General features: G+C 35.5%; 3 protein-coding genes across 7 annotated transcripts in view; 1 reads left to right on the top strand and 2 right to left on the bottom strand.

Moving 5' to 3' along the window:
• The window catches only part of LOC149936260 (zinc finger protein 704-like), a 69,574-nt gene extending 61,502 nt beyond the window's left edge, over nt 1-8,072 (bottom strand). Inside the window, exons 1-2 of one of the 2 annotated variants that reach the window (XM_090180719.1) lie at nt 7,331-8,072; nt 1,428-1,543 (exon numbers count right to left, since the gene is read on the bottom strand). In XM_090180719.1, the coding sequence (XP_090036845.1) occupies nt 1,428-1,543; nt 7,331-7,851 (637 nt within the window). In that variant the 5' untranslated portion in view covers nt 7,852-8,072. Of the gene's footprint in view, nt 1-1,427; nt 1,547-7,330 lie in introns of both variants that reach the window. The other variant, XM_090180718.1, reaches the window with a different exon arrangement.
• A 543-nt stretch (nt 8,073-8,615) lies between these two features.
• LOC149936262 (protein cereblon-like) lies at nt 8,616-10,816 on the top strand. Of its 2 annotated transcripts, none has more exons than XM_090153796.1 (6): nt 8,616-8,862; nt 9,490-9,636; nt 9,701-9,756; nt 9,832-9,911; nt 9,985-10,067; nt 10,650-10,816. In XM_090153796.1, exons 1-6 carry the CDS (start codon nt 8,784-8,786, stop codon nt 10,694-10,696), a joined length of 492 nt encoding a protein of 163 aa, XP_090009922.1. In that variant the 5' UTR covers nt 8,616-8,783; the 3' UTR covers nt 10,697-10,816. The 2 variants fall into 2 exon arrangements, with proteins under 2 accessions (XP_090009922.1, XP_090009923.1); XM_090153797.1 differs by lacking the exon at nt 8,616-8,862 and adding an exon at nt 8,899-9,082.
• Nucleotides 10,817-11,915: 1,099 nt separating this feature from the next.
• Nucleotides 11,916-13,896, bottom strand: part of Sulf1 (Extracellular sulfatase Sulf1) — a 58,145-nt gene continuing 56,164 nt past the window's right edge. For all 3 annotated transcript variants that reach the window (XM_090180801.1, XM_090180803.1, XM_090180802.1), the window contains one exon: nt 11,916-12,386. In XM_090180801.1, coding sequence (XP_090036927.1) covers nt 12,323-12,386 — 64 coding nt within the window. In that variant the 3' untranslated portion in view covers nt 11,916-12,322. The remainder of the gene's footprint in view (nt 12,387-13,896) is intronic.

Raw genomic sequence — 13,896 nt, forward strand, 5'->3', positions numbered from 1 at the left:
ACTCTTATTCTTAATATTTAATTAATGTAATATATTAAAAACTCTTATTCTTAATATTTAATTAATGTAATATATTAAAAACTCTTATTCTTAATATTTAATTAATGTAATATATTAAAAACTCTTATTCTTAATATTTAATTAATGTAATATATTAAAAACTCTTATTCTTAATATTTAATTAATGTAATATATTAAAAACTCTTATTCTTAATATTTAATTAATGTAATATATTAAAAACTCTTATTCTTAATATTTAATTAATGTAATATATTAAAAACTCTTATTCTTAATATTTAATTAATGTAATATATTAAAAACTCTTATTCTTAATATTTAATTAATGTAATATATTAAAAACTCTTATTCTTAATATTTAATTAATGTAATATATTAAAAACTCTTATTCTTAATATTTAATTAATGTAATATGTTTTTCTAATTAGTTTCTACTTTCTTGTATTTTATTTAAAACTATTTCTAGGTTTTCCTCGCTCAATTATCATTCCAAAATTGAAGGTTAAACTATGAAGTTAAAGAGCGGATAAGGTACGAATAATGGTTAACTCTAAAATGGATGAGAAATTTCATATTTGTTTTAAATCCATAACCTAAAATCTTCCGAATAAAAACTTATTTTTGGCATATTAAATGGTTTTATAGCCGCCAATAATTTTATGAATAATCGAAATTTTGGCGGTTAATTAACTTTTCCAGGAGCTTTAACTCTAAATTGGTTTCAAAAGTATAATTAAGGGCAGCGCAAAAATATAAATACCTCGAACTCAGTTCGGGCGCGTGCTTCGAGACAAAACTAAAATAATTTTGATTAGCATCCTCCTCTTACATTCAAATGACATAAGCGAAACAATAGATTAGTAACGGCATACCGACACAAAGGGAGAGACAAAGATACAGAGAGAGTGACGTAAACAATTAAACTTTCTAAAAACACCCTCCCCCCGGGGGGGGGATTTAAATTCGGATTCTTCTCCCCCCTTTCCTTTATTTCAAAAGTTAATATTACCGACAATAGAATTTCATTTTATTCCCTAATGTGGGGGGGTTGAAACGGCCGTCCTAAATGACGCGAGGGGGATATTTCTATGAAAAAAAAAGAGGGGTTTCATAGAAGCTCCCCTCCCCATTAAATTTATTTAGGGAAGTTTAAGGATGCAATATAATAATGGGCCATTAGATTTATGGGAGAGGTATATCCTTATAGTCCTAGACGTAGGCGTTTGGAGTTATTAGAGAAGCTAGTTTAATCTCTCTAAAGCCTTGGTTACGTATAGAAGAGGTCATACCCTTCTAGACGTACGCGTTTAAAGTAAGTAAGAAGTCGGCTTAAGTTCGCGCGAATCATTTCGGAATATAAGAAAGAATATTTAAAACGAGCCAGTGAAAATGAAAATCTCGTCATTACCGTTTTCCGGCAAGCGGGGAGATTTAGGGCTGCACGAGAGACTCATCAGCACCATGGCTGCCATACAGTCGTCCATGACGTCATCGTCGGCACTCGGACGCCTCTTGCGGCCGCCGCTGCTACAACACCAACAGAAAAAAAAAGAAAATGTCACTATTATGGTTATGAGGAGCCGAAAACGTTTCACACGCGTTTTGTATTTAAGCTTCGCTACCGAATTTATTCATCGAGGTTAGCCGACGTTTTAGTACGCCGCTATTTATTCCCTCTTCCGCCTTTGACTACGCTATCGGGTGAGGGTAGCGATAATAACACTATTTAACCCCCACCCCTTCTATAAAGCCGGCGGCTTCGGACTATATTTTTCTTTATTATAGAAACGATCCCCCCAGCCCTGCTCTCAACATTACTCGGATATTGCGTCATCTCAGTGAAATATAGAAGCTCGATTTTTCAGCAACTCGTAGCAAGCTGGCCCGGGGGTGGGGGGTAGGCAATGTATATTGGATCAACGTTCTTTTGATAGCCCGAATACGCAGAGCCGACAACAACAAAGAAGAGGTGGCGACTGATTTCCCAGAATATAATTAGTCACGTACTGTTTAATTCCTCCTTGTTATTTATTTTTTTTCAATGGAATAAAAACAGTGACACGCCAATTTTCAATTTTCATTTATTGACATTTGACCTCCCCCCAAGATCTTCTTGGCTTCACCGATTCTACATGGCACCCGCCACGACGTAAGTGGTACTGGCAGAAACAACGAATATTAAAAGAGAAATAATTTTCTAAATTTGAATGTAGCTATTTAATATTTTAATATCTTAATCTCTGTAATTTCAATATATATTTGATTTTCAAAATGCTGGTTGAGCTCCCCCTAGCGGAGTCGCCCTGTTGTAAAACGGTTCGTTTTTATACGAAAACCAAATAAAACCATTCATTCATTCATATAGAATTAAATTAGATGATATTTATAGAACTAATGTTACCAATTTCTAAGACTAATAGTACCAATTTATGACATTTTTAGAACTAATATATCCATGTTATAAGTGATTTTTTATATTTTAGTATTACCAATTTAATTTATAAGAAATTTTATTAACTAATATTATCAATTTATAACAGCTATTTTATTAACTAATATTATCAATTTATAACAGATATTTTATTAACTAATATTATCAATTTATAACAGATATTTTATTAACTAATATTATCAATTTATAACAGATATTTAGAACTAATATTATCAATTTATAACAGATATTTAGGACTAATATTATCAATTTATAACAGATATTTAGGACTAATATTACAATTTTTTAGGAGATTTTTACAACTTATGTTACTAATTTGTAAGATATTTTAAGTACTGATATTATAAATTCATATCAGATTTTAAGAACTATTGCTATCAATTTATAAGAGATTTTTAAAACTAATATTACCAATTTATAAGAGATTTTCAAAACTAATATTACCAATTTATAAGTGATTTTTACAGCTAATATTACTAATTTATAGCAGATTTTTACAGCTAATATTACTAATTTATAGCAGATTTTTACAGTTAATATTACCAATTTAGAACAGATTTTTACAGATAATATTACCAATTTAGAACAGATTTTTACAGCTAATATTACCAATTTAGAACAGATTTTTACAGCTAATATTACCAATTTAGAACAGATTTTTACAGCTAATATTACCAATTTAGAACAGATTTTTACAGTTAATATTACCAATTTAGAACAGATTTTTACAGCTAATATTACCAATTTAAAAGATATTTTATGAACATAAATTGATATTGCGCCAAATGATTAATTAATAAAAAAATTCATAAATGAATTAAATATTATTATAACGCGATAGTTGAAAATTCAAAATTTTATGGTTGATTTAGATATAAATTTAACTAAAAAATAGTACAAAATAGAAATTATTTGGTTATAAAAATATCTGTTAGTAATCAACCGATAATTGCTATTTAATGTAGCATTTTCTTAAGGGTAACAATTGCTTTCGAAATAGTTCGTTGTAGCTCCAATTAAAAACCATACCATTTTAAAGCGAATAGCTGTGGGATGGCAAAATACATTGTGTAACCTGTCAGATATTATCGAATTATCCTGCTGAATTTACATTCCCACATTCCAATAGCTGTTATATCGTAACAATAATTCTCTATTGAATTGATAATACAAATCTGCCTGGCGATTGAGAGTGTAGATCGTTGACTTTTAATACCCCTTCTTGGGAAAATTCAGTGATGGGCGCGCTCCTCTCATTTTGAGCGGTTTTTGTCATTTTGAGAGAAATTGAGCGGTAAAATATCTTTTTAAAAGAGTACAAAATGCAAATGAGAGCAGTGAAAAATTCGCCGCTCAAGAAAGAGCGAAACTTTTGCTGCTCAAAAAAGCGAAAAGACATGAGGAAAAATTCACCGCTCAAGAATGAGCTTAACTTTAACCGCTCAAAATAGAGCGAAAAGAGAGAAGCAATAAATTCACCGCTCAACAATGAGCAATCTTTAGCCGCTCAAAATAGATCGAAAAGAGAGGAGCAATAAATTCGCTGGTTAAGAAAGAGTTAATATTCATAGCTCAAGAATGAGCTTAACTTTAACCGCTCAAAATAGAGCAAAAAGATAGGAGCAATAATTTCACCGGTTAAGAAAGAGTTAATATTCATAGCTCAAGAATGAGCTTAACTTTAACTGCTCAAGAATAAGCCTAACTTTAACCGCTCAAAATAGAGCCAAAAGAGAGGAGCAATAAATTCACCATTCAAGAAAGAGCTAAAATTCACCGGTCAAAAATGACCAAAACTTTTACCACTCAAAAAAGAGGGAAAAGAAAGGAGCAAACGAGCGGGCGCGAGCTGAGCGGTTCTTTACCAAGAATGCCCATCACTGGCAAAATGTAATCAGGCAACATTGGCAGGGAAATTTAAAACAATCGAAAGTCAATCATTGTTTATAATGCCGTATTGAAAACACGGAGGCGATTGTTATGTTTCCCAAAATGACTGTCCAATTTAAACCCCGCCGATAAAGCACGCGCTCCTATTTAAACAATATTGGTTTTTCTCAGTCGGACGCGCATCATCGGTTTTCGACTAATTTCCCTCCTTCTCCTCCGTTTGCGAAATTAGCGCGAAGTGGCCAATTTCTCTCGAAACTTAATTTTCCAACGAAAGGATAACTGCGATTTTCGACCTAAAACGAAGGGGTGGGTGCTTGATAAATGGAACTTAATACGTTCCTTTGTTTGTTTTACGCGGAAAGCCGAAAAACGTTTCACTCTGTTTCCTCCGTTACTTTTATTGACTTCGTTACCGAGAAATTTGGCCGACCAGAACAGACAAGTCCGTGCGAGCCGAATTTTCGGTATTTTGGAGATAGCCGAAGCGCGGTCTCTGAGATTTCCAAATATCAGTCTCTCTTAGGTCAACCGCTCCCCCTTTTCAACATTTGTGTCGACCCCTCGGGGGTCCTGTAAAGAGAGTCTGATGCTTGTCAAAAGTCATTGTCCAACGAAGGGAACGCTAAACAGTTTTCCGCATCTTTTATTTCGCCATTTCTGCGTAAACGCTTGACGAATTTCGACGGTTCCTGTTAGTGCGCTTCGCCGCTAAACGCGGGGAAGTGAAAAGTACGGCACACCCGCCCGGGGTGCGTGGAGGGGGGGATTTCTGCCTAAACCGCGAACCGGATAATCAAATTAATCGCTTTTATACCCGTATATAAAAAGTTTATTTGGTGCATATATTTTCGTTATTAAGTTGGCTATATTTAATTAGTTATGTACTAAAATAATTAGTGTTCCGAATTAAGATACGTGTATTTTATTCAGTAATTATTTTTATAAAGAAATAAAATTTTGTCGCGAGACTTATCGGACCACTTAAATTTAATTTAAATTAAATCGACTTGTTTGAGCTATTAAGAAATTAACACTTTGCGATAAATTGTAAGACGAAGTTGCCCAACCAAAATACTTAAATCTGTCAATTTCAAATGACAAAATGTGATTCGGTCTAGAAGATTTACTAAAAATCGGAAAAGTAGTAAGACTGACGGATTTATTCTGATTTATAAATAAAAAGTAGGCCATTTCTCCTCCAGTTTAAAGCCGCAACCGATTTCCCTGGCGGAAAACGTCAAACCCCTACAGTCAATCCTAGCCCCTGTAACTTCACTTCACCCTGAACGCCGGTGTTCGGGAAGAAGCTAACTTTCGGGGGCGTTGGTGGGGGTTTTTTTTTTATATCAACCGCGTAAATAACGGAGAAGTTTTAGGGAGAAGCGAACCTTCAATACGTGGAAAATCTTATATTCAATTTAAAATAGCATCGTCTATATCCGCGCCACTCAAATATCTTTCCGAGAATATACGCGAAACAGGTGGCCGAATTTTCTTCTTGCCAATAGAGTGTTTGTATATACAACACGTAGAAGAAAATCCCTAAACCTCCTCCGCGAAAGAGGGGGGGTTACCAAGGGCTTGATCGCGCCATTCGAGTCGGCTCTACCTGACACTAGGGCGAAGCTAGAGGAGACCTCGCACCTGCCTTCCGACGCGCTTCCAGCTTAATCCGCGCGGGGTGCAACCCCTCTTCCGTCCCCTCGCGGGAAACCTGAGTGAAACTATCTGGCTCTTCGCCATAGCAACAAAACCCAGCTGATAAGATGGCGGCGTCAGGGCGCTCAACGCCGCCGCCGGCCGACGCGAGAGGGAGCTGCCAGCGAATACGCTTTTTTCTTTCCTTTTTTATTATTTTAACATAGACCGGTTGACAAGCTGGGGCCCCTTCTTAGTTTTTAGCCGTAAACTTTTATCCGTACGCTATGTGTTTCCACGCCGAAATAAAACTGGCTTTAGAGGTTGGGTTCTAGACCTACTCGCTACTTTTACAAAAAAAAAAAAGATACAGCCCAAACTACAGATAATTTACTCAAACTCTTTCTTCGAGGGAAGGTTATATTTTTATCACTTTTAATACGTTAAACGACGTAATTAAACATCAATTTGAAGAGTATTTTGAACCGGTTACGATGTTAGAACCGCAATTATTCCTCATTTTGTAATTTAAATTAATTATATTAATTTAATAATAGCAAAATTTTGAACAGCTTTTTCTCTTAACGAAAATTAACCTCGTACGTTCGGGAGTAATCTTTTCCCCTTTTTCGAGACTCGAAACGAGTTTGAACGAGTCTGACAACCCTTTTTGAGTTCGGTTATAGATAAACTCGCTATTGGCGATGCGTTCAGTCACGTATACGATGGAATTATAAACTTATAGCGGTTCGTGGTTTAGCGTTATTGTTTAAACGTTCTAAACTCTGTTTACGGAAAAATTAATATAAGAGATATTATTTGAAAACATTATTTTGTTTTGGGTTTCAGACGGCCAAAACAAAGAAAATGTACGTCATCTTATCGAGAATAAGGGAGGGGGGAGGAAAGGGGAAAGAGACCACGTTTCAAGAGTTCTCGTCTTTTTGGTCAAAAGATAAAAATTAAATGTCTTTGGAGCAATGATCCAAGTCCTTTTTATTATTTATTTTCTATCTCCAGATTTATTTCTTTTTTAAATTTACGCTAGCTTTTCTTAAGAAGTGAGGTATCACTTAACGGCAGCGGAAAATGGATGATATTTACATCTTTTCGTCAACAAAAAGGAAGATTTGAAGGAGTGGAAAAACTTGTTTTCGGATGCCTTTTTTTTTACTTTCAAACGTATTGGTTTGTTTACTTAAATTATACGTCATCATTTGTAAAGAAAAAAATGTTTTCCGCGAAATTGAAACCCATTCAAAGAAATAATTTGTTTTTAAATTTACGATTATATTTTGAGAAAACTTTAATGAAAAAAAAGCACTGACCTTCCGAGTTGAGAAGGCACGTCAATACTGAAGGACGAAGCTCTACGCCTGGCCTCGCTTTGGCCATCGGCCAGTCGCGAGTAGTCGGTATCCAGGTCCTGTAACCTGGCCGATTTGCGACTCTCCAACAGTCGAATCTCCTCCAGTTTCTTCTTGAGGTCAATGAGTTGGTTCACGTGCGGATTTTGCGACGGTTCTACGGTCAGCAGGACCTCGTCGATTTGCGGACGGTGGTGTTTGACCTGTCCAGTCACTTCGCGACCGTTGTGGGTGACGAAGACCTTTTGACCCGGCCGGAGTTTGACGCTGGTGACGTTTTGGAATCCCGGCCCGATTAAGTCCGCGGACCGATACTCTCCCGCCGTTTTGTTCTCGAAAATGACCGAATAGACATTCTCCTTGTCGCCACTTTCGCTTTTGGTGGCTTGGATCACTCCCGGGTGGTACAGTCCGTCTTTAAGAGGGGCGCAAACCCTGGTTCCTAAGATGGACCTTTTCGCTAATCGCTTTCCAGTCGACATCTTTTTGGATTTTTTCACGGTTCAACTTTTTTCTTCAATTAATTCGCTACTTTATCGTAGTACGCGTCGACTTCGTGGTCGAGGTACTCATTGGAATTCGAAGAGAAACGCAAAAAACACGAGCAACTATTCGAGGTTAACTTTCTGAAAAGTTCTGTCAAAGATCTCCTATAAAAATGACAGTGGAAACAAACGCGGCCGGCGTTCTAAGCTATGTTCGGCTTAATGATTACTCCAGTACATCCGTCGACGACAAAAGCCGGTTCGAAACATCAACAAAGCCATGTGATTGGTACGGCAGCTGATTGGCTGCCGCGACGGTGACCTACTTCCCCATTGGTGGATCGGTAGTCAGGCCTTCGAAGATACGCGGCGTCCGCTCGAGCGTTAGGCCCTGGACGCTGTCACCGCTCTTTTCGGAGATTTTAAAATGGATTCCGTCGAATTATCGCGCCTAAACGCGTTTAAAACCCTTCAAAAATCATATCAAATGCAATTTTATCGTTCGTTTACTCGAATTTAGTCGAAAATCACGCTTTAGCAACGTTGTTGCTATGGGGAACGGGCTGGGGAGCGAATTTTGTTTACCTTGATTACGTCAGTCACCGTTCCTCCCTGCTTACCCGGAAAAACGCGTTAATTTACCTTTAAATAGCGCGTCTTTGAGCGTGTAGCCTCTCAATTTCATCGAAAGTAAATAGTATTATTCGTAAAATTAACTTTGTTGACCATTTATCCATTGTTTTGGTTCGTTTTGGGTCGCCGACCTTGGGTGTTGATGGGGAGCGTCGACTAATTCAATAGTTTAACAGCTGATCGACCGCTGCTTCCATCTATAAGGGCCCATCGCAACTAAATCAGCGATGTTGCGCACCTCAACGTTATAGCCCGCGTTTTTCCCCATCCCTTAATTTTTTTTTAGTTTTTACTCGATGAATTCTAATACGTTTAATATAATAGCTTTTCTCTTAGCTGGAAACCTAAGTCCTTTCTGTGTTGGTGTTAACGATGGTATTACTATTACAAATAATATCGTAAAAAGCCTAATAGTCGGCGTAAGGCTTAAGACTGTTTTGCGGATTTGTCGTTTATGTAGTTTCTTTCTAGTTTGTTTTTACAGCGGCCATGTTAGGCTTAGGTTTATGTTAAACGCGGTTAAAACGCCGGGTAAAGATGCACTTAGGAAAAAATATAAATTTAAATTTTAGTTAAATATTAAAGGATGTCTTTGGTATGTAAATAAAATCAATGTATATAGTTTCATTATATTTTAAATAAAAGTAACATTATTTTGATACGACTAATTTCTAGTTATGAACTATTATTTATAAATTAAATTTTAATAGATTAAACACAGTGAAATATAATTAAAAACAGGGTTTTTATATCTTATAAGTATAGTTTGACCGAAAAACGCGTATTTGATAAGCTATAATCCAGTTTTGTTTAAACCATTTTTGCCGCCAAAACCTCCATTTTTAAAATACGATTTCCCTCGGAAATCTAAACGTGAATTTATATCCAGACAACACTATAATTATTTATCTAGGAAACAAAATACATTCTTAGAAAGTAAAATATAGGCCTATAATCATATTTTAGGCAAATATTTAAATAGTATAAACGTTTGAATTGCAGATACACTGTTATGCCGGCAGTGTGGCTATGACGTTGCAATGCCTAAACACTTGAAACATTTTCCAAGCAAAAGTTCCTTACGCAATAGGTACCTTACGGTCCTAGGGAGTCCCAAAACGATAGTACAAACTCTGAAAAACGCTCATGGTAAGCTCTTAAGCCGCTTATAATATCAAAGATTATAAAATATACTGTTAATTATGCAAATTAGGCAGAAAATTCGAAGTTATAACTGTTTCGTCAGCGATGGTGAAAGGCTTCGATGTAGTGCGTATATTACTAGAAATGATAATGACGTCGTGATTATGAAATTAATAATAAACGGAATTTTCTATTTCATAGTTCAATGAAGAAAACTCTTGGTTTCGCGGATATTCTTGGCAAATTGTGGGGTGCCCCAAATGCCATCAGCATTTAGGATGGTATATTTTTGTTATATATCTGACAATTCTTTATGCCGTTTTCGCTATTTTTATCAAAATTATGTCTGTTTAGGATGTTCAAAGAATCTACTAAATCGTCAAATGATAAAGCCGATTTTGTGGCCTTAATTTTAAAGAATCATATACATCAAAAATGTAAGTTTGAGCATTGAAAAACATGTTTTGTCACAGTAAGAACTAAATAGTTAAATATTTAGAGCTTTAAACTTCAACTTAATTCATTCTTAAGAGTTTTCTCGTCAAAACGTTTTTAAATACTGCATCTCTAAAAACGCAATTTGTTTCTAAGTTTTCGCGTAGAATAGTACAAAAAATTATTAATAGATGGCGAAAGCGCCTCTATATGCGTCAAAAATAAGCATCTCATTTTTAACATCCGCGTTTTATATTCGTGAATATAAAGTTGTTTAACGACGCTTTATGTGTTGAAGATCACGTAGTCAAATTGTTAATCGCTGTCAGTTTTGCTTTTGGAACACGCCTACAGGCATTCCGTAGAGATGGCGCTAGTAGGTCAAACCCTGTAAATTAACTTCTTCCCTCACACCTGTGCCGCGCTTGTCGAATACTTCTACAGGCGCTTGGATTAGTAGGTTTATTTCAATAGTGTATTTTTCTCGACGGACCTTGGGCCTATTTGACCTACAGTAATAATACTACTGTGACAAAACATGCAAATATGTATTGTTTTAAAACATTGATGACTTATTTATTAAGATGCGGATACACTGATAACAACAAATAGAAAAATGCTTCATTCTTGACTGCTTAACATTGTTGTTATAATCGTTATTTCATAAGGGGAAAAATATCTTGGTGCCAAAGCCAATATTATAATTAAAATATATTTTAAGATAAAAATATTTTAAAAATAACTTTTAATATAAAGACTGAATAAAGCAAAACAATTTTTATATGTTTACAATTTTTTTTATTTAAAAAGTGACATCCACTTTTCAGTAAAAACAATTATGTACAAATTTTCGCGTGGCTAAGAGTGAACAAGTTATTTTAGTTTGGTTTTGTAGAAAGAAATTCCTTACGATGACACCAATTTATTGGAAGCCCAGATTTTTTATAAATTTGAGCTAACAAACATGATTATTATTATTATTATTTATATTATTCCTAGAGAGCGATATTTATGAAAATGTAAATGAGATTTAACACACCACTGGTACTGAAATAACAGTCAAAACCATCTCTTTTAAAAATTATTTAAAAATTTATTGGGGAAAAATAAATTTGATAACGCCTAAGATTTTTATTTTTCTATAGAAAAAATGTTTTAAAAAAATTTTTCGAACAATAAGAATATACACTAATCGCTTTTTATAAAGCATTAAATTATAAAAAAAGTGCCTAAATATATTTGAAATAAATTAAAATCATATAGTTACATATATTAGAAAATGTACAAGTTTTCTTATTTTGTACAGAAAAGACGTTTTTTAATTCTTTAAATTGTTCTTGAGGCAGCTTAAAAACTTTTTTTGTTCAACGCATCACATTCACTATACAGATTAATCAGTTTACCAATAATTTTATCATATTTTCCTTATTTTTGTCCTTTAAAATATATAAACACAACCTTCGATAGTACGGTATATTAAGATCGCCATCAAAAAGAAAGAATTCCACTCAATTTTTTTGAACTAATTAAGTCAATAGATAATTAATACTAAATAATTAATCGATATTTATTTTATCAAATTAAAATAACTTTTGTCATAATCACAGTAAATAATGTTTTTTTTCGCGCGCGATTTTAAGTCCGCCAACAGAAAATTGCATATTTTTTCGTAAGAGGGCAGTGGTAACGATACGATACGGGGATAAAATTGCCCGTGTTCGTACATTTAGTAGAATTAACCCTATTTCTTAGTATAAATGTACTACCGTACGTACCACTTTGGGAGGGTATTTATTAATCACGTTTTGGCATTGGTTTATTTTTCGATATTTCACGTGAGAGAGGAGGTCGGATTTCTTAGCTTCAACGAAATATAAGATCTACAGGTTCTTTTCAGGTACCTTACTGAGTTATAACTTAGTCTGTCTTTTGGAAAAACAAAGAAAGGGGGAGAAGAAAAGGGGGGGAGAGTGGTTGGTCACTTCGATGAACTTTGACCTTGTCGCAACGCGCATTGGCTATCACGATGGCTGTAGCCGTCAAGGTAATGGTCACTTCTTTTGTCCCCGCCCCCCCCCGCGAACATTGGGGAAGGAAATACGCTATCACGCGCCGACGAGTTTAAATTATTTCTTTTATCATTGTTCCACATCACGTGACTAAAACGCTCAAACACTATTATATATATATATTTGCTTTGGCATTATAAAAAATGTATTTTGTTTTGCGTAATGAACTAATATTTTGGTCTTTTTAATTAACCACTTTTGCCGGACCTTCTTCTCTCTTCGTTGTGCCATCTGCGTCGTCTCGACCAGTGTCTTTTGGAAATGCAAAATATAGTTTTTAAATATCTTAATTTCTTAACGAATAACAATCATAATAATATTCAGTTAGGGTAATACCCAAGGCACCGTATTAGGCCCGAGTTTTAATGCCATTAATTCACGTACCCAGGTTATAATGCGTAGGAGGTTGGTGGCAAGCCCTTCATGCCCATTGAGTTGGGAATATTAATCTAGAGGTCCAATCAAAACGTCGGATTTCAGTATTTCGCGAAACAAGTTTTTAAAAAATATGAATACTGCCGTCTGCTCCCAAATGACGAGAAAACTTTATCATTCTACCCGTGGCGCCGTCTATCTGTCAATGGTTCGTTCAAATAAGACGCGTTTTCCGGCAAAAATATTTTTTTTTCAAAAATAATGGATGGCGTCACGGGTCATATGATAACGTTTTCTCGTCATTTTAGAGGAGACGGCACATTCGTAATTTTCAAAAACTTGTTTCGTGGGGAGCAGATTTGATTAGATCTCTAGATTAATATTCCCAACTCAATGTTCATGCCACGGGAGCCAACAGCCCCCTACACTAATCAGGGTTGGACATAAGGATATATTTTTTAGTAGTCAGCCTACTTCATTAATTTTAGTAGTCACTGACTAGTGGAGGTAAAATGGGGGTATAAAAACAAGAAGGACAGCCAACCTTTTGTTTTACCCGTCAGAATTAGAATAGGAGTTTATTATCACTTAAAGGCTGAGAACAGAGATAAAATTGAGTGACAGCGTCGACAGCTTAACCGACGGCTTGGACTGTTTTTGAATAGAATATATACAATGAGCATCAAAAAAAGAGGTAAGCTACAATACACGGAATTGTCCAGGCGGTCATTCAAGTTGTCAGAGACGTCAATCAGTTGTCACTCGTCAAAAAATTAAGTACAGGATAAGAGGGGTGGAAATTCGCTCTGGTCTCGGTCTTTAAGTTACATGACTTCGGCCGATCACAATTTTTTTGAAATAAAATGGGATTGATGAATTTATGATACACCATATTCGTCATTATTAAGTGGGGTGGCGGAGTGGTTAGCACTTTCGCCTCGCAGCTAAAGGAACCGGTTCGATCCCAACTTGTGGCACTGGGTGAAAACTCCGAACCACTCCTTCTACGTTGAGTTTGAAAGTTCTCACCCCTCTGGTTAAAGGGGTTTTCTCCCGAGTTCTTCGGTTTCCCCTTACCATAATAGCTTGTAGAGGATAACTATAATAGTAAGTGTAGGGACCTGTTGGCTCGCGTGGCTTGAAGGACTTTCCATCACCGTCCTAGGCATTGTAACCCGGCCACCTGTTTAAAGGCATTAAAAGTCGCTAGATGACTTGGGCCTAAGGTGGTGCCAAGGGTATTAGCCTAGCTGATTATTAATATTATTTATGAATATTCAGGTAAATGTTTCACTAGTCAAATTGACTGGTGAGCCCCCAGATTCCGATTAATAGTCAGAGCATTTATTTTAGTAGTCAAATGCCGAGACAAGTGCCTGATGTACAA

This window comes from Leiobunum rupestre, chromosome 7, assembly GCF_980474605.1.
Source record: "Leiobunum rupestre chromosome 7, qqLeiRupe1.1.hap1, whole genome shotgun sequence".
Taxonomy (NCBI): Eukaryota; Metazoa; Arthropoda; class Arachnida; order Opiliones; family Sclerosomatidae; genus Leiobunum; species Leiobunum rupestre.